Source organism: Fibroporia radiculosa (genome assembly GCF_000313525.1).
Source record: "Fibroporia radiculosa TFFH 294 genomic supercontigs, scaffold5196, whole genome shotgun sequence".
Taxonomy (NCBI): domain Eukaryota; kingdom Fungi; phylum Basidiomycota; class Agaricomycetes; order Polyporales; family Fibroporiaceae; genus Fibroporia; species Fibroporia radiculosa.
Window position 1 is genome coordinate 24,859 of NW_012133419.1, and position 25,411 is coordinate 50,269.

Here is a 25,411-nt window from a genome sequence, read left to right on the forward strand (position 1 = left end):
TATCATATCGTCATCACTGTCTTCACATCTTTTCGCTGACGTCGTTTTACCTTCAATACCGACCGTCGCTCACTCTCCTTCAATCTCCGGATTCGATCGTCAACATCGACGTATTTGCCACCCACATCGACGAACTGCCAGGAAGGCCGCCCAGGAACATTGATTATGTGCTCTTCATTCCTCCGCAAAGGTATGCGAGCTTCGGCAGCTTTAGCTTCCCCCGTGGCTCGTGCTTTCTGACGCTGATCGGCACGAGCACGCTCCAAACTTGATGGAAGAATGGGATCCTGCTCATTCTTACATATTAGATAGCCCTCTTGTCTCCTTTCAAATTTACGCACCAAACCCTCTACCACAGGCTCCCAGAACAAACGTTGATATCGCTCACGAGCACGATGATTGATCTCTTCATCCATTCGTGCGTCCGCTTCACTAGCATCCACTCCCAACTCCGTGAGTCCTTGCGCGCCGCCATGCACACTTTTCTGACGTTCCGTTACACCAAGGATTTGTTCCATTCCAGCTTGAAATCCTGTTTGGAGCGGCTTCTTCTGTAATAGCTATGTCAATAATCGATCCAATAGACAAATCATGATTTTTGAAAATCGATCAGATGGGGTTGAAATCATTCTAACCACGACCGGGCGTGTAAGGCACCACAGATGTCTTCCAATTCGCGAATGAAGAATGGTCTCATCAATGCCTAACAAAGACGGAATGACACTCACCTCCTGCAAAACCAAGAATACAGAGGATCCACGTCAGTACTTCTGCGACATAATGGAAATAAAAACAGCCACCTATGACAAACAAGTCAGTAACTGAGCAATTGTGACGTGGTGGGAAAGATGTATCAGAAAGCCATGCATGTAACGTTTATTTAACCATAGATTATGTCTTAAAGACTAATCGATTTAGACTCATCACAATTTACCCACAATGGGGTCGTCGAAGAAGTCACGACTTACCTTCCGCCAGTGATCTTCCAACCCTTTGAGCCGCAAAATGGCATCCACACGTTGAATACTGAGACCATGCCGTTCCGAAAGCTTTCGGACTGTATACATCTTAGGATTCGACATATACTCTTGATATATTACTGAGCGAAGCCTATCGGAAACCGGTGCGGGGGGCTTGAAGGAAGGATTTAGAGGAAAAGGCTATGTCAGAGAGCGGTAAGTATATCTGGCAATTTGTTCGCAGGTGTCAACGAACTCAACTACTTGACCACCCAACCAATTCCGAGGTCGAATGGGTGTTTCATACTTCCTGCCTTCTGTCTTTAGCCATTGTTCGTACTTGGGATCTTCAGGCTGGAAACTTGGGCTGCTGTCACGCGGTGCATTGGAATCAACTTCCTCGTTGATGTCTTCTTGACGCCGTATAGAGGTGTAAGAAATACATCGGCATCGACCATACGTGCTGATGGGCCATGGCAAAAAATATCGGCGCAAGGAGGCGTTGCACAGGTGGGCGAGCATTTGGACGTTGCTGGCGAAAATGAGAGCAAAAACAAGATGCTGTCACGTGCCTATTTAGGGCAGGCTTGTGCTCAATGTCCGTGTTAAACGCGATCGAGCTCTTGAAAACGGCACAATCGGACTGAAGACATGGACGGCAAGTCTTGTCTTGGTACAGTATCTCATGTTGCACACAGGTATTTAGAGATACTGGACCCAGGACAACCGGATTAACTCCGTTGCCAGACATCGTGCAGGGCAAGCATGTCCTTGAGCTCGGCTGTGATGTGGGCTTTCTTGGAATCGTAATGGCAACTTTCCAGCTCGCTAGGCTGAAAGTTTCTGAACACAAATCAACGGCGCTATGTTAGCACGGTGCTATGAAATTCATCAGCTGTCGTGTATCACCTAAATTTCTAGCTTCCGACTACCGCGCTTTGCTCAGCCATTATTTATAGATGCGTCATCTCGCCACCATGATATGCGTTGTTCTTTTCTTGACTGGTCGGACGCAAGTAGTCTTGCAGATCGGCCCTCGTGTGAAGCGTTCCTTCTGTGGATATTGTCGTTGGGATCGACGTCGCATGTGGCGACATGATCAATATATTCGTCGTTAACTTGCTGGATGTATAGGTTTAGGTTTACGATCCTGGTATCATCCCCGTTCTCTTTGATACGCTGTCTTTGACCATGAGGGTAAGACTTGGTGTGATAGTCTACATTGCATTGACCCCCAGAAACGAGAACACCTTGGCGCGTTTTGTGGACAGAGCTTGTGGGTGTCGTTGCTTTGTTCTGCCCTGCTTTGCTAGATTTTGATCTAACACGCTCATGCATATTGAAGAGATCAACCCACTTATAGGCCCTAAGGACATGTTTTGGAGCATATCCGAAAATCGCGCGCGCAAATCAAAATATTCAAGCTATCGCTCGATATTGTACAAGCACAATTGTTCATAACGGATGTAAGACTACAGCTCCTAAATCTCATATGCTAGGTCTAGGCGTGAGCACTCACTGTGGAAAAACAAAGACATCTAACTCTGCGTCTTGATGCTACCACAGAATCTACAGCTCCAAATGTCTACGGGCATGCCCGTCTCACCGCATACCATACATGACCAACCACTTGTGGAGGTACGTTTGGAGATCTCAGGGCGAGCGAACTCACATGCCTCACACCTCTGGTCATTCTCGTCATTGATGAGAGTACATTGTGGGCAGTCCCATGGCTCTGATGCAGAGGACGTTGTCGCCTGACATACCGTCGAATTTATTAATGCTCCATTTGACGAAGTGCCTGAGGCTGCCTTCCTACGCGTTGTGCCATTAGACTTCGATTGCGGGGCTGCTCGATTTGGATCCGTTCTAGAAGAGGTTCGTGATATGGACCGTGCGACATTCTCCGGCTCTGAATTATCATTCAGAGTGAGATCAATAACCTTGTCCTCGACACTATCCTGTGCAGCCTTGGCAGCCTCACGCTCGGCGGCAGAGCCAGATGCGCATGCCTTCTCATCATGAGCTCTTCGCTCGGCAGCCTGTACCTTGTAGTCAGGACCATTCCCCAGCAGCATCATGCAGATCTACAAAACGTACGTCCGCAGCCAACTCTCGTGGCGATTTGTTGTTACGAGTCCTACTGCCCAGGCCACCGAGACGACCACCACCGCTCATGAGTTGGTTTGTTTGCCGCCGTTTCTCTGCCGCCTCTAGAGCCTTCTGCCGTGCGAGATGTGGTGGAAGATTGTGGGAAACTTTGGTACCAAGCCGATGCCCTGTGGAGAAGAACCCTTCTCCTGCATAGCCAGATCGCTTGAGCGCATCGTACTCCTCCTCTAAGCCAGAGAGGAATTTGTAGAATTTATCGTCGTGAGGGCCGTGTACATTATGCGTAAGCTGAAATCTCTGATCAAGTAGTTGATTCTACCTCAAGCAGTATCTACGTACCTCATGCAACATAGTGTGTATAATTGACTCTTCTTCATAGAACGTATCCGGTGAATGAGCTGGACGTAATCTCAGGAGAATCTTCTGCCCTCCATTAATATCTGCCGGAGGGGGCGCTCAGGCCGGATACAGAGGCCGAACAGTAATAAAGGCACTCACTAAGACCTAACCGCAGCAAGAGCAAACGCTATGAGTCGAGGAGATCGCGAAGTGTGAACTAACTTACCTACAAGATTCGGACTATCTGGGAAGAATTCAGCGAGAACGGGTAAGACCCAACCGTGCTTGCGCATGATGGGCTTGACCAGCGACGCGATCCGTTGGAGTAATGGAAGGGCCTGGTCGGCTTTGGGGCGATTCCTGAGGTGAGTGAACGATTTGACAAATACATCGGACATGGCGGGTTGCTCAAACAGAGGGTCTTGAGAAACGCATGCACGCACGCCTACTTATAGGATCGCGTTCAGTAGTCCCCGCGTGGCCCGGCTAGCAGCTGTTGAAGCTATCACCAAGCATCGCTGACGCGTCTCTGTGAGTGACTGTGACTCTCTCGAGTCTTCTCGTACTTGCTGGAACTCAGATATCTACTCCGGTTTATAATTCAATTGTAGGCCTAGGCAGATTATATACTCTTTCAGGTGCATAGGAATGTAGATAAGCTACAGTTGATCGGGCTCGTAACGTCATTAGTAGTCAGCGCTCATATGTGAGAGTTTACACGCATGGGACGAAATATCCTGGTATTTTGTCGTCTTTACGCGCATCACCGACGCATGTACCGTACTTTGTATTTCCGAGTTGAGGCAAAGGATTTTCGTGTTGGGACAACCGCGAGTTCGAAAACGTGGCAAGCTTCTCTATGACGGGTTACAGGTATAACGCAACCATGAACGTGATCATACTACCTAGTAGTACTATAACGGCGATATCGGAGTAATGCATAATTTTCCGTCTTCTCGCTTCTTATCCGACCTCCAATCCTAGGTCACAGTGACTAGGTGTCATTGACTCGGAATTGTTTCGGAAGTTCATAGCGGTTTGTCTTTCCTGGCACAGCCGACAACTTCGATTGGATACTAGGACAAACGGCCGATCAGCTCAGGAACCCGCGACCTCGGAGTTTCACCAACATCTAAGTTAGTGTCTATGTAAGGTTTATTGCAACTAGATAATCGCATAGGTGCAGCTTTGACATTGTCTTCACAAAATACTCATTGCTATAATAATGGGGATGAAGATATTGGGTGCACACTAATAGGTATTCTGCACGATAGGCCGTGTAGCAACATGGATGTGCAGTTGAATACGGCGACAATGACGCGCAACTTGTCATCTTCATTCTGATGGTTTACTGGACATATACAACTAAGACACTTTTTGTGTCAAGATACTGGGTATTAACATCTAGTGATACTAATGGCTATCGTTCATTGAATTATTTAGATTCTGGTCTCGCGCGATCGCTGATTTTTGACTGTTTATTAAAGCTGAAGTGCGGGTGGATTTGAGCTCGTTCACACATGAATCTGTCAAGGTATAGACGAAGAAAAGTAGTGCATATGTTGCGGGAGAGGCATACAGGCTTGATATCATATAGCAGATGGACATGAAGCAGAGAGGAAATACTAGTGATACAAGAGATGATTTGATATACCAAGATTCCATGCGAAGTCCGAGAGAAAAGATTGTGCAATGTGAGATGGTCGTGAACATCTAGAGACGTGAAGATTTAAGCAAGAGACAGCACTTAACAGACTTCGGAAACTTCAGATCGAAGAGAGAATGATGTAGTGTGTGTGTGTTCGCGAAGAGCTTTAGTGGCAGTATAGACACGAATAGTCCGCACTGACGTCAAACCTTCACTACTTGGTGACTTCAGCCGAATATTTCTGGCTGTAGCTGAAAGAAACAGGCCGCTTCGAGCAGATGAAGAAGTTCCACCAGAGCCTCCGGTAGGGAAGCGGAAGAAGCTCAGTGGGGATGGTCCAGGTTCGTCGGGCTCCATCCGGAGGCCTGGGTAGTCCATAGGCCAATTGAACCTCTTGCGCCTGAAGCTGTGGAACAATTCGACAAGCGATAAGTTGACACACTATTCACATACGCCAACTATCACGCACCTCTCGTAGATCCAGAAACAACCTTCTACGTCGTTCTCGCATGCCGCCGCATCTAACTCACAGTGTCTGTCGCCGGGCCTTTGGTTAAGCATAAAGTTCATGAGCGCATGCTTGCAGCTAAGCAGGATGTGGAGGTTCTTGCAAGCATGCATTTCCAGTTCTGCAGGTGGAAATTCCAACAAAGAACCAGACGATAGCAGAATGAGTCCAGGGGGCTGGAAAGGAAGGTTGTCCCTGGACGACGTAATGTCAGGGTCACCCAGAAGCAATCTCATAGCTTTAGGTGACAAGCTAGGAGTAGAAGGCTGCGTCTGTCCACCATCACGAAGAGGTTCCACAGGAGCACCATCGCTACGTCTCGGGCGACGAAACTGGGCTTTCTTACCGCTATTCTCAGACTCCAAGATCCCCCGCGAGGGAACAGACAGCTGGAATTCGTCAAGTTCTGCCGTATGGTCATAGCCAAACACAGAGCCCAGCAAGATCTCGAATACGGGCTGAGAGATCCCGTACTGCTCAAGCATATCTTTGAAGATTGACTCGAGACCACGAGATATATCTGAGCTGCGTTCGTACTCCTCTCTTGCGAGTCTCTTAGTATCGGACATGCACACGCCGAAATCCTTGAGGTCCGTTGAGTAGTTTCTCCTAGGATGGGTCGAGCCTGTACTGAAACGATCGCTTTCCTCATCCAAAGGGTCGTTGTTGTCGTGCATAAGAAGAGGATCGTGTCTGACAGGAACAGATCGCTGGGAGACGGACCGTTGGTGAAGTGAACCAGGCGTCGGCAGTATTGACGGGAAGAAAATCTCGTCGTCAATGAGTTCAAGGCGACCGTCAATCTTGAGAACTCGTCGAACCTCAATAAGGACGTTTGTCCATTTGCTCTGTGGCACGCATAGCGATAGATTCGCCATCCTGACGAGGTCGAACGAATTATCGTCGAAAGGGAGCTGGTATTTAGTGCTGTTCAGAGTATGTAAGCCACGCGAAATATCAGGCAGGATATACTCACAAATTTCCACGGACATAGGTGACATTGTGGTCCGGCTGAAAACCTCGAGACGCATCACCGCGGTGGAAATCCAAAAGATCAAGGCCAATAACATGTGTCCCTGCCATTTTCCATTCCGCGGCAGCATACTCTACCCAATGACCTTCCCCACAACCGAGGTCAAGTACATCCATGGGCGGGTTGCTCCCATAGTCGTGGAACGAAGGCGAGTTAAGAGAATTGAGGCGGCGTAATAGGTCGTGAGTGTAACGATCGCTGTTCAACGGCTCGGTCAATGGGAAGAACACTGTACAGATCATAGGTATATACTTTGACATTGCAGCAGCACTGTATGACTGCATATAACACGCGTCCTCGCGGCTAAATGGATGGTGGGGCATATTTCTCCTGAGGACCTTGTAGTTCTGTTGTCGAAACGTGCCTTCATGGTGTTTCTGATCTCCTGTGGGTTCTAATAATAACAGCTCTTGCTTAATTGTCGGGCCACGTTTGGTCACCTTGAGAGGTCTAGTAGAGAGCGAAGCCACACTGGTGAGTGCAGTTGAAGACGTAAGGACAGAATTCTCGCGGCTCGATCCCGACACTAGAGAGTCAGTAGACATCTTGAGACTCTGCTTGGGGCCCTCGGCTGCGGAGTCCAGCGTCGAGAACGACTCTGTTGAGCTGAGACCCATTTTTCGTGCTTTCATGCCACTCGAGCCGAACTGATGGTTTCCCTCTGTTAGCGAATATAGAAAAGATGCACCCGAGGAGTTGCTGCAACTGGACGTGACCCTCTTGAGACCCATCTCGGAATCCACAACAAAGGGATCCAAAGAATGGGAGCCACACAGAGAACCCGAGCAAGAAGTAGACGCAGAGACAGGCGTCGAGTCAAAGCCCCAACTAGCAGTGAATTGTAAAGAGTTACCAATGGCGCCAGGCAAAGGAGAGAGTCCAAATTCGTGGTGATTGGAGGAAAGGCGATCGTCTGGCAGGACAGACGGAGATTTAAACAGACATGCTTTGGCCGAGGGCATTGTGGCTGTGGAAAGGTCAGCGAGATAAAGCAGCCGAGGTTGCCACAGTGCTTTGTCTGCTCCGAAGATCAAAGCTGCCTCGACCAAGAGCGGCTCGCTTCGAGGGAACGAGTGCACAACTAACAGGACGACCACAACAGGTTAGGTTAAACATACCAGGATAAGAATGTGGTCAGCCAATGGTCTGCATCAAAATCGAACGATTTGTGCAGCATGGCTAACACAGGCATAAAAAATCGAAGATAAACGTGAAGTCAGCGAGTGAGACACGCACAACCAGGCGTGTCCTTGGCATACATGAGCAATGACAACACAAGCTTACCGCATAAGATAAGGATAATGATCTACAACTTCATGAAGTACACACGAAAGCTATGGAGAACTGGCAGTGTATAAAAAGACTTGTAAGGTCCAAGCGATCACCGACCGAGTTCGTGGTGATACTGCACAAGTACCATAGTACCGCAGGCTCCCGGACCCCTGCGCCGAGTGAATTATCTACCCCATGAAAACCCTTCTAGTCGTCCTTTGCAGGGGGCGGTCCACACGGTTGGAGCATACGCTGGTGTCACATCGGTCGGTTAGACTCGGGTGGATAAAAGAGAACCACTAACTCACCTCTGTCATTTCAAATCTGATTCTTCCAGTAGCCTCACCATCTGCAATCGCCAAGTATGAAGTCAAAGTGGGATGACCAACAATAGAGGCCAATGTGTCCCGGTGTTGGTGGGTCAGCCACTCACTTGGGCGTAATACTTAGTACACAGCGAGTATTGTGATCACATAGGGTACTCACTACTTTGTCAAGTCCGCGTGCCCTTGGTTAATTCAGAGTATTAGCCATGCTTACAGTGTCTACAAACTTAGGAAGGCTCACCAGTTCCGGTGTAGCGGGCGTGCACTAGAATGGAAATACGCAATTTATTACAAGTCTCAAAGGATGAAGAAAAGACGTACGGTGTTCCAGTTGAGTGTTTGCAGTGTATCTGAGCTCGGACGACTGGAATGAACAAGTCAGCGTCTCTACATTTCCAGGACTCTAGTAAAGTGACGGACCATGACAAGAGGCGAATTTGGCCCTGTTTGCGCGCGAGCTCCGGCTCAATCTCAGATCAAGATCTCTGTGCCCAGCTTGCCGAGGTGCGACCGACCTTGCGAGTGCACGACGATGGCGATCGACGCACAAAAAGTCCACGCCAAACTATCCGCTTTGAACGCCTCCCTCGATGATCTTGAAGCTCAGCTTGAACCGCTATTCGCACAGACCCTCCCCGAAACTGTTGTTGGGTTGGAAACCGTGCAGCAGGCGAAGCTGCAGGTCACCCTCCCTTACCTCCTGTACGACTTGATTTTCAGTACGTATCAAGGACTTTGGACTCCTGAAGCCTCATTGAATCGCTTTATAGTTTACCTCAGAACGCGCGGTTTAGACCCTAAATCTCATCCCGTCATTGCTGAACTGGTAAATTGTCTTTGGGCGTGATTTTAAGGTTATTTCATAATCTTGACGCTCACTGCACAGGACCGCATACGCCAGTACTTTGACAAAATTAAGAATGCTGAAGAGCCACCTAAAAGTACCCTCGTTGTTTGTCCTTCCCTCCGACTGGCAGCTGATCAGACTCGCTTCCAAGAAACCGTAGAGATTGACAAGGCCGCCGCCAATAGATTCATCAAGCACGCAATTGCGCAAGTCAAAGCTCAGCGTCCGCCTGGAGATACCGAAGGACCTTCTAACGTGAGCGGCAACAAGGCCATTCGGGTCCCAGTCAAGGTGACAAGTAAGATGGCTGCCCGTGCGCAGTACGAGAAGGAGCTAGCAGAGCAAGGAAGCGATGGAGAGGATGATAACCTTGAAGTCATTGATGATGTGGCAGAAGAAGACATGAGGGCCAATATTCCCACACAAGATACTAAAGGCAAGGGGAAAGCAGTTGAGTACAGTACCCCCGAAACTGCGCCTGGTCGTAAGCGCAGACGACCACCAGTGGATCCCTTTGCTGGTAGGTTTCGTAATACTGTGACTTAAATCACTTCCGACTTTCCCACCTTTTCCAGGTTACGGTGATGAACCCGAACAACTGTCGCAAGCAGTCCAGCCTACCCAGTTAACCAAAGCAGAGGCAGCTACAACCTCTATCTCGACGCCTGATAACAGCGGTCAAAGTACACCTCAGCTGCTAACATCAGATTCGGCGAAGGATAAAAAATCTGCCAAAAAGGCAAGAAAAAAGGCGAAGAAAAGAGAATCTCTAGGCTGAACGCATCAAGCGCCTGCTCGCCGTCTTGAGGTAGTTTGAATTATATAACCGGACATGTAGCTAAGATTACGACGTGGTGCTGGAATATAAGCGACATCAAGAGTACAACAAACGGTATTCGGATTCTATGGGGATGTCAACTGGGTAAGTAGTACAATTCAAGGATACAGACGTAAAATAACAGCGACACTTGTCAATCACCGTACAACATACACACTCAAGAATACAGCTTATTTCACATGATTGTACAACCTTCTCTCTCGCGATTCGTGTCTAAAAATGAAGGGGATGTAGTCCCTGACCTTCGCCCACTCGGAGACCACCATCGTGCGCGCCCGGCAGAACTCCCGGAGACTTCATCTGCCCCGCTGCTCGAAGACACATTCGTACCGCGTCTCGTCGATTTACGCTTCTTCTCGCGTTCTGCCCGGACAGCATCCACCGTTTGCCAAGAGTAGAACGTCTTGATGGCGACCCGTGCTGGGTCACACTCGTCCTGGCCCACGCCTAGGTCCTCCTCGTCTCGCGCGTCGAGGAAGCCGAGTTTCCGGGTCTCGTATCCGCGCCAACCAATCCGTGGACGCATCTCGTCCGAGAGATCCTTCACCGTCTGCTCACCCACGCCGCGGCAATCTATAACGGCAACCTGGGCATCAACAATTGCGCGCTCCCGGCAGAGTCGTACGAACTCCTTCACGACGGATCCTGATATGCGCGTGTTGTCTGCTTCCAGCGTGCGCAAACGTGTGCAATTGCGTATCAGGTCGAGAAGTGCAGCGTTGGTGAGCTCAGATGCGTAAGAGATAACAAGATGCTCAAGGGCATGCCCTGCTTGCGGGGGAACAGGCTTCCTTGCAGCGATGTCTGCGACTGCCGGTGAGATTGCTAGTAACACATCGTCCGTGATCTCGCTGGCGTCCTCAAGGTCCAGTCGCCGAATGAATGGTGTTGTATTGAGCAAACGAACCAACCCGTCATCTCGAAGTTCAACGCCAATGCCTGCCATTTCCAGAAACTCCAGCTCTGGGACAGCATGCGCCAAATGTGAGCAAGCATGATCTGTGAGCATGATGCACGAGGACAGCGATAAATGACGCAATCGAGTTACCCGCCTATAGATAGTGTATGGATCGGTGGGGTTACGGCCAGCTTCGCGAGCGGTGAGCTGAATAATTTCCTGGCCGGTATGTTCAGCCTCAGGGCAAGACACAAAGGCGTCAATAGCAGAGTTATGCAGATCCCGCACATAGCTCAGATCCAACACCTCAAGGAACGGTGCAACCTTCCCAAGGCTCTCCATGACCTCATCAGTGATGCGTCGTAGGCCAGACAACCGCAACTCCTTCAGCGCCAGATGTTCGCGACGCTTCAGCGTGGCGGCAGTCAGAGATTGAATACCATCGCCGGTTACGTTAGCACATCGGCTCAGGTCAAGTGAAAGCAGCTCGGGACAGTGGACCGCAAGGACATCGCACGTCGTGTTCGTAACGGCAGTAAGTCCTCTCAAACATAAATTGCGTAAAGAAGGCGAGCGTATCAGCAAGTGGTGTAGCGACCGCATCGTGAGGGCGGTGCAGCCCCGCAGATTGATCGTGGTGAGGCGAGTGTAAGACCAGTCATCCTTGGAAGATGGTTCTGCGCACAAATAGTTTGTTATTTCTAGGAGCGTCGAAGGGGAGAACTCGGTGTGTCCAGTCAAGTCGATGTGCTGAATGAAACCGCCCGCAGTCTCAGACAGTTCGCAAAGGACACTTGATGATAGATGTGGAAAAGGACGAAGATCCAGCTTCATCCATAACTGGCCGTCAAATACAAGTGTGCGCCAAGATTTGGAGACCTACAATGACCGAGTCATTATTGGGCGAACTACATGCATATAGTAGTGTACATATACCTACCCTGCTCAGTTTAAACAGCTCTCGGATGCCCTTATCTCGGCCCGTCCATTTATGCTTTAGCGCTTTGCGAACGGTCCACGTGCCATCCTCTATGAGCTTCTGTTGCTCCAGATCGTGCAGGTCGACCAATGAAGAAAGTATATGGATCCTCAGCTCATTTGGAAGAAGTCCATCAAAGTAGTTTGGGACAACCGTAAGGATGGGTTTGAAAATATCTGTGGTGGTAGCGGGAACAAGATCGAGAGCAGTGGAAGGCAGTGGAAATGGGGAAGAGTACGAGCGGCCTTTGGTGCGCAAGAACGTATTATCAGAGGGACGACCAGCGTAGAAAATTGGAAAGGCCGGTTCAATATCGTCGAATCCTATATCTATCTCCAATGTGGGGATGGCTGGAACTTTCCTTGTCCGAGATTTAACTTCCACAGCCCACGGAACGAGGCAATTCGTGTGAGAGGCTTGAACACATCCAGGCACATCTTGATCAACTATGGTGTTGCTTCCAGATGTAAGAGATGGGCTGCTCGGTGCGCTACTCTGCTTCTTAAACAAAAGCTTACGGGCAAGGCTTCCAGGGTTTTTCGCTCCCGCCAGCTTCACTTTGACTTTCGTGATCGACGCGGCAGAGATAGATTGCCTGGAATGGACGGAGATATCTGACAGGGAACGCCGATGGGAGAGCGTGGAAATGACAGGTTCCTCCTGTGGTTCCGGCGAAACACTAAAGCGGTCGGTGGCGGAGATGCTAGGACTAGGTTCAGGCTGACGGCTGGATGGAAAACATGAGTCGTATGACGAGGGACCTGGAGCTGATGATGAAATGTCGAAAGAGGGCCAGTTTGAGCTCTTGTAGTTGAGCTCGGTGGTGATGAAGGACAGAGGAGGCAAACTCGGAGGGAGCTCTCGCCCTTTGCCTTTGCCTTCGGTCGAGGAGGAAGTATCAACATTAGACGAGTGCTCGTTGCAAGATGATATGTCTGTGGGGTCATATAGTGATTCGAGATTAGGATATACACACGGATGAAGTGATGCATCGAGGGAAAGGTCCGAGTTTGCATATACCGCTGAGCCCAGCGACATAGAGAACAAGTCGTCCGCACCATTCTGCGACGCAGCTAAAGACGAATCTCCAGCGATGATTGGAATTGGTTTGGATACACCTTTGCCCTTGAAACCGTCTGTAGGGGGCTCCATCATATCGTCGGAGGAGGGGTGGCGTCGATGCAACGCCGCACTGGAGACGGTCTTTAAAGGCGATAAACAAGTCGCGAGGTCTACCATGCATGAAGAGGAAGGCTGGGGTTCCCTCGCAGATGCCTCGAGGCGATTAAGAGGCTGGGAGCCCTCATATGAGTAGAAAAGGAAGAGGGGTTCAGGTCGGTCGTTATCGATGTCGTGCGCGCGGCTCATGTTCAGAGCCGGCGATTTCTGAGGTTGAGCAACGTGTGATAATAGATACAGATAGAGAATAGCGGGACAGTAAGTCTGGAGGGAGACGAAAGCTGGAAAGGAGGGCTTGGAGACAGTGCTGCAGCGGCATCGACTACTGCAGACCTGGTTCGGACATGGTCCCGGTCAAGGAGCGATCGAGTCATGTGTGGCGGCTCACAACACCCGACGCCGGTATCACGGAGGCGGACAATATGTATCTAATCCATCTGCCGGACCACACACGCACGGGCAGCCCAAGGTGATTGTTGAATGCTATGTACCTTTTTGCTTTCAAACTCGCGACCGCTCACTAGATGTGACAACCGCAGAAAAATTTTGCTTTCATTACGGGAACCTTACAGGCGATCACATTGAACATCGCAAGCGTTGGCAAAGAGACAACACATATAAATGGAACAAGGAGCAACCAGCGTACGGGTATGCTAGCAAATTAAGCAGGAAAAGTGGTAGTCCAACAGGAAACGCACTGGCATCCACCAACAGGAGCTGGATTAGAACATTACTTCTCTTTCGGCTCCTTCTGCTTGTTCCAATTGTCGATGACAAGTTTAAATCTGCGTTGCAAGCTCAAGAGCAAGACATGAAAAACTGGGCACGGCACTCACCTCTCCCTATGAGGCATGTCGGGATCCTGCTCCTTCAGGCGAGCAACCTCCGTTTGCATGAATTTGTTGAAGTCAGTGAGCTTCTTCCTGCCTCCAGAGGACGATTTTCCTGTGCAAGACTCAATGACGGGCAGTAAAAGACAGGTGGACGGGACGCACGTCTCTTCGTCTGCCGCTTAGTTGCATCTCCGGTCTGCGCAGTGACAACCATGACTGGGGAGAGGCAATCGCGCGGTGAGTTCAGAGCTGCTGCTGGCAAGGAAGAACCTCACTTGTTTTTAAGCTGGTGAGCACAGATCAGTGAGGGGAGGACGTCGTGATTGGAGTCGTGGACGCCAGGGGAAGATGAAAGGGAGGGGAAAAAGAGGCATGTCGAAGGTCAGGGGCCTTATACGACCCCAGCAATTGTGGCGACAAGCTTAACACGCTTCGATCGCGGTTTCCCGCTGGCCCACCCCCAGCCACTCCGTGGACGGAGGAAGAGATGGCCCCCGGAATAGATATTGCACACTAGCTCTTACCCACCGCTTCCGCAAACAGTGGAACCCCGCCGTGTGCAGGTTTACGAAATGACCCGATTGAATTTGTTTATTCTGTCCGTGATCTGTTCTGGCCAGAACCGGCGTTGTCTCAGTCACGGTCGTGATGACTGCGTGGACGCGTCGTCGCCCGCTCTGGCCAAGGCCAACTCTCGAGGTGCGTGCGGGGTCCTCGCTACTGAACGGCGCGCGCGTCACAGGTCAGCAGCCCAGTGGCCCCAGCCTAGGTGGGTCCTGCGACATCATAGGGAGATAGCTCGGAAAGTTGTGCGTGCTACAAGTAAAATACACTTCTCGCCAATTATATCATATCATCTTCCGGAAATACAGACTTTGCGACGCGTTATGCGTTGCGTTCAGGACTGCTATTCAACAGTGGGGTACGCTCGGTTGCGGCAGCCGAAGCTTCGACGTGACCTTCACTCCCGTCCTGGCTGACATCGGGCGCACATTCAAGTTGCTGTGCACCGGAATGAGATCTTGTGACGTCCATTTTGCAAACGGGACACTAGATAAAAGGGTCGTCTCAACATAATTGGAACCACATGGGGGGAACGCACCAATTTCTTCTTGTGAATTAGCCATTCATCAACTTCGCTCATGTGGAACATGTGATAGCAGGGAAGGACTCGGACGTGATCTCCTTTGACGAACATCTCCAGACAGATCGCACATTCGACTTGCTCATCCACCCATGAAGGGAGCTGCTCGCAATCGTGAGACGTTGAGGGGTTGTTGAGCATCTGTGGTCCGGAACAAGGCAAGCCTTGTTCAGGATCTGTATTTTGAGTGCCCGAGCGTGGAGCGGAATCTGGAGAGGGCATATAAGGTGGCTCATGCTTCTCCCATCCCGCACCAGTGAAGACGCGCCACGGAAGATTGTGTACGATTGACTCCGGAGCACGATCGCGTTGCGCTGCTCGGGCGGCACGTAGCCGGTGCACAATCAGTGTTATGAAGGTAAGCAAGGAGGGTAGCAGGAGAATGACAACAAATGTGATAATAGGGCTTTAAAGGAGTACAGAGTAAGCAGCAGCATTGATCCGCAAGGGTAAACTCACGAATACCATTCCCATGCCGAATACTGCGTACTGAGGAGGAGGGAGAGCGTTTTCAGGCCAGAGTGTGTCGTATTTGAGGCATGTATTAGAGACGACAGCTCCGCATAATCCCAATATTTGATGAACGTGGCAGCAATTGTCACATCCGATGAATCTCCTGCGATGACGCTGAGATTACGACTGCAGTGCGAGTAGAGAAATCACGTACTCTCGCTGTACATGTTCAACAGAGCATCTGGATTGTCGCTGTCCCCACCAACCACTACTGCTTTAGCACCAAGGCGCTGTGCTTGTCGGGCCTTCTCCACGAAAGGACATCCGCCTCGCTGAACCAGCGCAATCCAGGACTCAGCGGGATCCGGTTCATGAGATCCCAAAGCACAGAGGTCGGGGCAACCCTGTACAGGATCGGGGCGAAGGGGCGATGAAGTGTCCGCTGTCGTGTTGTATACACAAGGCGCAGTGAAAGAGGAGAGGGGGATCACATAGCCCAAGAGAGGATCATCCAGTTCCGAGCCGAAGGAGGCGGGGCGTGCGAGGAATGTGACGGGCGGTGACCTATCGACAACGGAGACTGTACCGTCCGATGCCCAAGCCCACCCCCATAGCCAACTACTGTCTTCCCTGGTGTTACTGGAGAATTTCCGTAGCCAGTCCACAGGATGCGCTCGAATTATGGGCACAAGTTGACACAAAACAAGGGGAATAGCCAGAAAGCGGAGCATCAGAACATACGATCGAGACTGTGAAAGCCGATGAGAGAGATGCGGATTCCGTCTTGAGGTATATGAGTGCGATTGCGTGGCGAGCTTAGAGAGAAACGAGTTGTACAGCGTAGGCCCGCCAGGACCTTCCTCACCGCGACCTCAAGGCCTCACCCGTGTCCGGGCTGCACGTCCAGCCACTAGCCACGGGACATACCCGGCGGGGCCGGCTCGAGCGCCCATGTCCCCAGGAAACCCTAGTTGGGTTAGCAATTTGGCACCACCTGACCGAATTCACCGACACTGGTGTGCCGGGACACTCTACCTGGCCAGTCAGAGTCTCTGCCGAGTGTAAATGCTCCAGTCATCGTACGGAGTTGCTGGCACCGAAAGCGCTCATACATTTTATGAATTGCGTCATGATGTATATATAATATGACGGACACACTTCAGTAGCATTTGCTGCATTCCACTAAAGTTCCATTAAAAGTCAAGGAACTTATGCCACGGATACAAAATTGGAGGAATAAAGGGGAAATGCCTGTAATTTTATCATAACGGCCCCATTCCGTGTATCTCACCTGAAACGGATGCGCATTCCCCCTTGTCTTTGCCACGCAGACGCTCCTTGTTATAAAAGTGCTGCGTCTTTCGACTGTCCTGACGCTGAGGCACGCTCAATGCTTGCAAGGCTCTCTACCAAGCTCGCGCCGTTCACGATACCTGTCGTAGCTATCAGGAAATTCCTCCCTGCGAATATACGATTGAGAAACAACCCATCATGACAAGCGTGAGATCGCACCTCGGCTTTGCCGGCCAACCCATCTGAGTGCGGCAATCTCAGTGTACGTACAACCACCAAGGAAGAAGACCACGGTTGTCGTGGGCTGATCTTTTACTATGGCCACACCCTATAGATTAGCGATAGGGTACAGGGAGTTTCCGTCGCAAATTACTCACGCAATGGCACTGTCGCTGGCACAGCGCCGTGCACTCCTCCAGGTACCTTCTGCACAATATCCGTAGTACCCCCGGGTATACTGGCCACAACGTCTTCGAACCCTTTCCACCCGACAATCGGATGCGCCTGGACCTTGCTGACAGATTGCACCTTGCCTGTATCTGCGTCCGCGTTGTCCTTCGGCTTCTTCTCCTTGTCTCCGGAAGGATTGCTCAGCACGCCACCCTTCTGCGCAACACACTGCACGAGCCGAATACTGATGGGCGCATAGCCAGAATAGACGTAGCTTATATCGTTTTCCAGGTCATCCACACTATCCTGGTCATCGAGGAGCAGACGAAGAGACTTCCGGAGGGAAGTGTATGGATATTTGGACGCTGCCGCTGAGATTAGTGTCGAAGGCGGAAGGGGGTTGGGAACCAGGATAGAGAGCGGAGGTGATGATAACGAGAGAAGCAGAGGTAGCAAGTTGTATCCATATGCCTGACAGCAGCATTTAGCGCTATACTGGTTGAAGAGAAAGCTGCAGATACCTGTAAAATTTCCCGTCTAAGGTTCTCGAGAGTCTTAAGCTTGATTCCACCAGCAGTAACGCTAGCTAAGCATAGCAGTCGAACTACTATTTGCATTTCAGCGCCTTGGGCAATCATCTCTTCGATGGCAGTGAGCTGCGCCGAAATATCATAGGAAGCGAGAAGATCTAGCAGTCATATGGATCTAGTGCCTTCGTTCGATCTGTCCGGAGTACGCACTTTGCTGAATTTCAAGTGATTTGTTGAATTGTTCTGTCCGAGTGAGGGGGACAAGTAACTCTGAAAGCCCAGTGTCTGTACACCGTTATCAGAGAAGCGCCTGTACATACACTAGGAGAGCTCACGAAGTCTTAAAGATTGATGGTCAGACTGTAGTCCACCTAATTTGCCGACAAAGTCTCTCAGCTGCGCAACCGTCTTTGCTTGATGCCTAAGCTGATAGTCAAGTGAGTTCAGGTCATGGCGTGCGCTTCAGCACAGACCTTGTAATCCTCGTCCAGACGGCGGGCGACCTGGTTAAGCTTGCGGCCCACTGAAGAGAAGTTGAGATCCCGTAGTTCAGCAAGAAGAGGATCAGTCGTAGTTGTGAGATGGTGCTTCTTCCGTTTTTCCTTTGTCAGTGACGATCCAGGGGCCGGTGGGGCTGTAGTACTAGACGATCCAGCGGCATCTTGCTGTGCGGGAACAGTTGGCGCAGCAAGCAGCGACACTGGAATCTCGACATGCGCTGGTGCTTGGTGAATCAAGGCTTTTACATAGATGAAACGGATGTCTCACAATTTCGAATCCGGCACAACTCATCAATGAGCCCCTCGTATGTGAGTTGGGTCAGTAAAGGTGTGATCATGTCTACTCCACGGTCAATTACGATTAATGAATCCAGTCGGCCAGACCCCGCGTTCAGCATGTTAGTATTACTATCTGAAACGTCTTGAGCTTGCCGAGTAAGAAGGCTCGTCAGACGCTGCCTGATCGTCATTTGTAAAATTCAACAATACAGCCTTGTAACTTACGCAAGCGTAGTCGCCCTTACCCATGACGCGGGGGAATGTGCCATACAGCTTCTGCAAAGTCATGAGGGCTTGCATAGAATCGTAAATCGTTGTCTCGTCACCATCCTCATAGCCAATGTATCAGGCAGAATTAACTTCGACAAATGCATGATGATCTTACCACCCACATATCCTTGAATGCGTTATCCAACTCGAGTGAAACAACATCATCGGCCAAAGGGATGAACTGCAGGTTGTAGGATGAGATGGTAATGTCGCCAAGTACACCCTCCTCCTCCAATATCCGGGTTACGAGCGTGGACATTCGAGGAACCAGTAGCAACGTATAGGTGTGTTTCGAAGGCTCTCGCGCAAGCCGCTTTAGCTGATCTGCACGCCTCACATACGTGAAGAGGAAGATTCACACCAATGACCAGGCCTACCAGCTATTATCTTCACCCACTTGACGAGTGGCCGACATAAGTACACGATATTGGTTGTGGCAGCAGTTAAAGGTCCCGATTCGAGCCAGAACATCTTGTCCACACCATGATGCTGTAGGAATATTCAGCGCCCTGGGATCCGAGTCTTGAAAGAGTGGGCACCTTGAGTAACGAAACCTCCGTCACGAGCCCAAGCGGCCCTGCCAACGTCGGGTCAAGAACGAGCGTCTTGGCACCATTCACCTAATCGAAGTTTCTATGCGACCGCCGCAGACGACAAGATGCGAACGTACAGAATTAAGGGCGTCGACGAGACCTTTTTTCGCCAGCTCTCTCAGAACTGATACATCCAAAGACGTACCCGTGCCACCGTTCTGCTTTGAGGGAACGTCGGAGGTAGATGACGCTGTAGCCATGTTTAGAGCGCCTGAAGAGCGCGCCACCGCATCCAGTCGACGCGCTACCCACGTGGAGATCGCGTTGCGGCACCGCACTATGCCGCATGCGTTTGGCAACATCATTATTACAGAGGTACAGAATCAAACACCTCAGAAAGCACGCATTTAGATAATGGGCATGAATCTGAGAATACGGTGTTTCAGACGATTATGAAGCTTTCGGAGCGTAGTTCCGTTTCCCCAGAAATCATCACACAGGATTAGAAAAATGGAAGTAGAAAAATGGAAGTATCACAACTGCCGAACTATATAGAATTGCGACGAGCAGGCTTGCCTCTGGTCTTGGCTGTACTGGAGGTCTGGGTATCTCCAACATACGCAGAAGGCAAACGTCCTTCTTCATCCCATTTCGACAGAAAGTCCATGGCGGCCTGAAACCCCTTCTTCTGAATTTCTTCATACTTCCCCATTTGCAATGTACCAAACTACAAGATAGCCCGCGTATAAGATCAATCAAAGCTATGACTAACATCTCTCACCTCTTGCACAGGCATACCCATGTACAGGCAGCCTGGGGCGACTTTCGCCTCTTCTAATGTCTTCACGCTTGACACACTGTAAGTGACATTAATGTGAGCAACCTCCACCCACACACATTGGTACACAAAGAAGACTTGCTATGCGAGGCGGCTTTGCAGTTCCGTAATGGCTGGGACGCTCCGCGCATTCGAGAATGGATTCCAGCGATTGATGAGAAGCCACCATCCAGAAATCGAGTCCCCGAAATTTCTCGGCGAGTTGTCATCTAACTATGGAAGCGGTCAACAGATAGCACACATAACAGGACGATATCGACTTGCCGAACCGACATCAGACGCAATGACTGCGCTCGCTCCCATCCCCATCATAGTGGACACCTGCAATGGTTAATACTTGATGATTTGAGGCAGAGGGAACATACGCACAGGAAGATTATCAACTGTGTATCATGTATAAGAGTGAATTTTCCCGGGAGCAGACATATTACTTACTATATCCACCATCCACAAGCATATTTCCATTATCACATAATGGAGGGAGTAAACCCACCAGTGTCATCGACGCACCTATTGTCGAGTGAGTATGGGAGCGAAAAAGCAAAACCGATGCTCACGGATGTATCGCCAAGCGAAACCTGTCTCATGGATTTCCATACGAGACGTATTGATGTTAGTGGAATTGCAGAAGAATGGGAGCCACATATCCTCAATATGAAGATCATAGAAAGCCTATGTGGCGGTAAGCGTATCACGCTAATGTGACGAATGACAACTAACCTTGTATATTGCTCGATTGAACTCGTGTCCCTAACATAGTCCTGATTACGAACACGAGCATCATTCGACAGAAGGACACTCACTGTCGTGTAGGCCACTATGGGGTAGGTGACATCCGACAGTAACCTCCAGAAGTTGCCCATTCTCGCGCTGAATTGCTTAGTTCGACCAGCACTCGAAATGATGTCTCCCTCCCGGGCATACAGGCCGCCAACGAATGCACCCATACTGGTTCCTACGGCAACAGGATTACTTGTTGCGCCAAATTACGAATAGTTGCACCTACCGCCAACGATATCTATCGGGATTCCGTATTCCTCCAGAGCACGCAATACTCCCTAAGATCAAATTTTAGGATATAAGCATGACTATCGAAAGAAAAATTACCAGATGTGAGATACCCCTCGCACCTCCTCCCCCAAGTACTACGCCAATGGACTTCCCGCATAGTCGTCGTGCCAACCGAGCGAAGTCGCTTGCATTTTGGCCTCGCTGAGGCCGGGGACTCGAGGCTCCCCCGCGGTATTTCTTGAGCTCGCTTTGTACTAAGTTCCTCAGGTTTCTGAGAGCAGTGACTGCAGCCGGGTCTTGATGGACCGCTGTCGCGCGTGGAATCGAGGAGATAATGTCCTTCAAGCTCGCATATCGTAAGTGAATTTCACGAAGATATGTTTCTCAATCAACCCACAGGTAGCTCAACGTGGATATGTTGTTGGACCCAAGGCCGAATCTAAAGTAAGATAAGAACAATGTCAAAAACAACAGTGCGTGTCGACATGCCTTGAGCCATTGTCGGGTAGATCCCGGAATAACAGAACGGTCTGAGTGAAGGAGGACAAGCTCCTTCCTCGCTGTCGTTTTAAGAGACAGTAGAAGTCTCTCATATTCCCCAATACTTGGGTCATCTCCCATTCCGACCACCATGACGCAATCAGCCTAGCTAATGTCATCAGAAGGGAATATTGATTTAGAGACTTGTGAGTACCTGTCGAATGCAAGTTTGAGTCCATGAGCTGCTGACTGCCGAGTCTGCAACATATAACACCAATCGGTATCTTTGTTCCTGTTCTGCGAGCCATCCCGCTGCTTTCAGTTTACCCATCCTTGTGAATGCATGGCGCCCTAGGTGATCTGATACCGATGACTGGTTGAGAAAAGATGTTGGTGCCCCTATGCCTTCAAGAGCTGCGTGTAATTTACGAGCGAAAGCGTCCACAGGAATATTGCGTGACACAGGAAGGATTGCTACCGTCTTCAGATTCACATTGCTGCGAGATAACTCTGAAGGGATGCCTCTATTTGTTGAATCAAATTCGTTCCTCACGCGAGACGCGATCATCTCCAAAATCCTACAGGGAACTGCTAATCAGCCCCAACTTTCGCACACTAAAATTTAGATACATACCGGGCGGTCGTTAGCGGATTTCTAGGGATAGTGTAAGGTTCAAAGCAGAAACTGGGATGGGGATGCAATTGACTTACCGAGACGATATCGCATTAAATAACGTTCGTGGCATCCTGATCAATTCGGTATCACGAATAGCATGCAGTGTACTTCTCCGAGGGGAATCGGCGATGACATCCAGCTCTCCTACAGTATCCCCTTGACCGTATTCCCCGAGAATGCTTATGCCGCCGTTTGCTTTGTCAGTAATTGCACGCAGACGACCGTTTATGACAATGTAGAAACTGTCACTGGCGTCATCAGGTCGCCATAGAATCTGGCCAGCATTGACTTGCACCCAATCTAAGGAACCATCGATATGGAGCACTACAACGATCATGAGATGCTAGAGTTTCCCTTTCAAAACTAGCGTACTTGCCTATGGGCGATAACAGCGAGATGAGTCGTTTTGCTAACGTCAGCAAGACAATAGGACGTTTTTCCAATAAGCGGTCCAAAGCAGTTGACGGAAGGAAACCGACATATGTGTCTGTTTTAGCTACTATGTCAACATATGAAGCAATCTGACAAAGGGAGGCTAATCAAGTTTCATTCGCATCATAAATGTGACTTATGATGTAGTGCGTGCTCACAGAGATAGCCTGCTATACCTCCAGGTCTGACAGTAAACAGCGGCTTCTGTGCATAGTCTCTCGGGTCGCGAGCCGAATAAAGCTTGGATCCACTGTTCTCGGGAGCCGTGGAGTGATCTGTTGTAAAGATTTCACTACCTTGACGCCGGACCGGTCGTCCATCACTGCCAGCGGAGGTCATCTTACTCTTCCCCTCAGTATCAGAATGTTTACCTGCAGGAAGGAGTATATCCAGAAAACCCTCAATGACGTAGAACAGACCTGTATACCCATCGGTGAGAGACATACTTACCACAACAAAAACCCATACCTGTGTTTCTATCACCCGCCCTTGCCAGAACAGAGCCAGCCGGGAAGAATAGGATCTCAACCTCATTGTCGAGACCACTCAAGTATCCGTCGCCGACAGTCGAGGAAGCACCAGTCGCGCTCGATGCCGCATCATCGCCAATGTCCAAGAGAGATAGAGACCCAAAAGATGATTTGAAAACACCCCGAGAGTCGCTTGGTGGGAACGCCGGTGATGCCTCAACAGAATCTTCTCCGCTAATAGGGGGCTGGATGAGGCCAATGGATTTAGCTATGCAAGACATGACTTCATCTCTGAGGTCAAATTCATCTGTAGACAACGACCTTGCACGACGGCTGCGCTCCTCGCGGGGTGCGATCAAGATTTCCCGCTTGTGAAGCGACTCACGAGATCCATATATAGTGCTAAAAGATCGTATGATAGGTCTTGCTAGGTCAGCCGAATGGCCTGTGGATGTGTGTAGATCACCAGCTTGTACGGTTTGACGAGGGGTTTGGCCTCGAAATGGGGTGATCGGGGAACTGTATGAGACAGTGGGGCTATCTGTCAATCTGCCTTTGGCGTCCTTGCCCAACACCGAAGATGCGCTCTGAGAGGGTACAGACTCTGCAAAGTAATCGCTGTCCGTGTCAGAGTCATCTTGAAGGGAGACGCTGTCAAAACGCTGTCGAAGTTGCTTGAGACCACTTTCGTAAAATGCTGGCGGAAGCGGATGACAAGCGATATCATTAATTGCCTTTTCGGTCCGCAGAACCTCAGTAGTCAACCCGAGATAATTGTGTGCGGCGTTGAATGTCACTCGGGAAAAACGAGTCAAAATCACTGGGCGTGCGTTAGCACCAGTTCGATGTTTTGTCTAGTAGAGCTCTTACCTTGGACAATGTGAGCAGTGGCTTTCGGGAACTTCTTCGTGAGCCTGCGAAATGCTTCAGCTGGAATAACAGCTAAGCTGCTGTCTTCTGTTGCGCGAGCAACGACACTATAATGACCCTCTTGGTCCGTCACGACATTGGGAGCCGGTCGTTCGGAGGGAGTGGAGGACGATTGCGCTCTAAACATTCGCTCATTCAATGATCCAGATCGTCCACTGTGAGGATGTGTATCCACAGGATGGACAGTAGACCCAGAGGAAGACACGGACGGCCTGCGAGCGCTCGACCGCGGAGACGTGAGGTCAAGATGTGACACATCTGAATTAGACCGTCGAGGACGTGTCTGAATGGGTGAGCCTGCTAGGTGTAGCGGAATGTCGACAGATTGAACGTCGTCGTCGATCGAATCGCTGTCTTGCCAACTCATTTTCACATTTTCAGTGAAGAGGCTAAGTATAGTGAAGAGGCTTGAGAGAGTTCCACCGGAACCAACTTGGTTTAGTAGTTGATATCCATTCATGCTATCTCCATCCCAAACGCCGCTTTCGTGCTGCTGAGGCGGCAGTCCTGTGCGGGCGAACACTTGAACGTTTCCATCAATGACACAATAAAAACTCTTGTCTTGGTCTAGAGATAAAGAGTCCCCCGCAATGAGTCTTCTGGTCTGGAGATGTCTTGCAAGTTCGTGAAAAACCTGATATACCTGATGAGCAGTTTCTCTTGTCAATATGCGTTCTGAGGACACACCGGCTTCTCTAAGAAACCAAATATTCGGATTGCTTGCAAGAATTCGTCCAGATAGTTATGAAACGCTGGCGTTTGTTCAGGTACATTAACGTCAGGATTCAGTTCTTGAGCATCGGCTTTCTGGAGCGGCGGCTCCTTCAAATGTGTGTAGGTGTTGAGGTAGCGAAATCTGATCCAGTAGTTCAATGCCACGGCAGATAGAATGAACATTATTGCAAACGACCAGAAGTTTAGCTGTTAGAATCAAGTAGTGATCTTAGTGGAAACTTGACGACGAATGTAGCCTGCCATACAGTGAGCGTCATAGAATAAGACAAGACGGCATATATCCATGTCGGTATCGTAATCGTCGCGAAAGCAACGAGGGATTTGATCCATGATAGTACCCAAACTTTGGAGCTCTCTGTTAAGCCATGCCAATCGACCATGATTGCATGCACGTACGTATCACCCAGAAAAAAGCAGAAAGTAGCATAACTACAGGGTGTTTGTGATACGCCGTCGCACCGTCCAGTGAATCCATGCTGTGCGGAATTCCGTCAGCTTGATGATGTTGGTCTTGCAAGTAACTGCGCCGTTATAGTGAGGGCAAGGCGAAGGAGCGCTGCTCATCGTAAACTCAGGCAAGTGACATAGCCGCTCAGCGGCTTAACGCCTGTAACGTCACTAGTCACCGGTTGCCAAATGACACGTGAGTATGTAAATAAGATCAGTATAGTAATGG

At 50.0% G+C, this 25,411-nt stretch overlaps 8 protein-coding genes across 8 annotated transcripts; 1 reads left to right on the forward strand and 7 right to left on the reverse strand.

Moving 5' to 3' along the window:
- Positions 1-2: 2 nt before the first annotated feature.
- On the reverse strand, positions 3-3,808 carry FIBRA_05787 (uncharacterized protein; the record flags this gene model as incomplete). The annotated part of the gene is made up of 8 exons (XM_012327536.1): positions 3-287; positions 342-551; positions 969-1,160; positions 2,726-3,001; positions 3,060-3,359; positions 3,411-3,511; positions 3,570-3,575; positions 3,637-3,808. The coding sequence occupies 8 exons, from the start codon at positions 3,806-3,808 to the stop codon at positions 3-5; spliced, it is 1,542 nt and encodes a 513-aa protein (XP_012182926.1).
- Positions 3,809-5,157: 1,349 nt separating this feature from the next.
- On the reverse strand, positions 5,158-7,860 carry FIBRA_05788 (uncharacterized protein; the record flags this gene model as incomplete). Its single annotated transcript, XM_012327537.1, has 5 exons — positions 5,158-5,464; positions 5,528-6,493; positions 6,543-7,658; positions 7,718-7,778; positions 7,836-7,860. The coding sequence occupies 5 exons, from the start codon at positions 7,858-7,860 to the stop codon at positions 5,158-5,160; spliced, it is 2,475 nt and encodes an 824-aa protein (XP_012182927.1).
- An 869-nt stretch (positions 7,861-8,729) lies between these two features.
- FIBRA_05789 (uncharacterized protein) lies at positions 8,730-9,822 on the forward strand (the record flags this gene model as incomplete). Its single annotated transcript, XM_012327538.1, has 4 exons — positions 8,730-8,916; positions 8,968-9,023; positions 9,084-9,564; positions 9,620-9,822. 4 exons carry the CDS (start codon positions 8,730-8,732, stop codon positions 9,820-9,822), a joined length of 927 nt encoding a protein of 308 aa, XP_012182928.1.
- Positions 9,823-10,057: 235 nt separating this feature from the next.
- FIBRA_05790 (uncharacterized protein) lies at positions 10,058-13,127 on the reverse strand (the record flags this gene model as incomplete). Its single annotated transcript, XM_012327539.1, has 2 exons — positions 10,058-11,659; positions 11,721-13,127. The coding sequence occupies 2 exons, from the start codon at positions 13,125-13,127 to the stop codon at positions 10,058-10,060; spliced, it is 3,009 nt and encodes a 1,002-aa protein (XP_012182929.1).
- A 541-nt stretch (positions 13,128-13,668) lies between these two features.
- FIBRA_05791 (uncharacterized protein) lies at positions 13,669-13,985 on the reverse strand (the record flags this gene model as incomplete). The annotated part of the gene is made up of 3 exons (XM_012327540.1): positions 13,669-13,723; positions 13,775-13,883; positions 13,934-13,985. The coding sequence occupies 3 exons, from the start codon at positions 13,983-13,985 to the stop codon at positions 13,669-13,671; spliced, it is 216 nt and encodes a 71-aa protein (XP_012182930.1).
- A 671-nt stretch (positions 13,986-14,656) lies between these two features.
- On the reverse strand, positions 14,657-16,099 carry FIBRA_05792 (uncharacterized protein; the record flags this gene model as incomplete). The annotated part of the gene is made up of 4 exons (XM_012327541.1): positions 14,657-14,821; positions 14,874-15,321; positions 15,375-15,531; positions 15,583-16,099. The coding sequence occupies 4 exons, from the start codon at positions 16,097-16,099 to the stop codon at positions 14,657-14,659; spliced, it is 1,287 nt and encodes a 428-aa protein (XP_012182931.1).
- Positions 16,100-16,709: 610 nt separating this feature from the next.
- Positions 16,710-19,423, reverse strand: FIBRA_05793 (uncharacterized protein; the record flags this gene model as incomplete). Its single annotated transcript, XM_012327542.1, has 13 exons — positions 16,710-16,828; positions 16,881-16,976; positions 17,039-17,522; positions 17,573-17,739; positions 17,792-17,866; positions 17,917-18,007; positions 18,055-18,299; positions 18,350-18,536; positions 18,586-18,690; positions 18,746-18,954; positions 19,008-19,119; positions 19,170-19,250; positions 19,301-19,423. 13 exons carry the CDS (start codon positions 19,421-19,423, stop codon positions 16,710-16,712), a joined length of 2,094 nt encoding a protein of 697 aa, XP_012182932.1.
- Positions 19,424-19,710: 287 nt separating this feature from the next.
- FIBRA_05794 (uncharacterized protein) lies at positions 19,711-25,115 on the reverse strand (the record flags this gene model as incomplete). Its single annotated transcript, XM_012327543.1, has 20 exons — positions 19,711-19,890; positions 19,945-20,020; positions 20,243-20,322; positions 20,371-20,384; positions 20,437-20,511; positions 20,559-20,673; positions 20,722-20,751; positions 20,805-20,956; positions 21,008-21,059; positions 21,109-21,358; positions 21,410-21,657; positions 21,707-22,070; positions 22,127-22,147; positions 22,204-22,492; positions 22,533-22,703; positions 22,759-23,019; positions 23,069-23,890; positions 23,941-24,634; positions 24,688-24,921; positions 24,981-25,115. The coding sequence occupies 20 exons, from the start codon at positions 25,113-25,115 to the stop codon at positions 19,711-19,713; spliced, it is 4,263 nt and encodes a 1,420-aa protein (XP_012182933.1).
- Between the last annotated feature and the right edge of the window lie 296 nt (positions 25,116-25,411).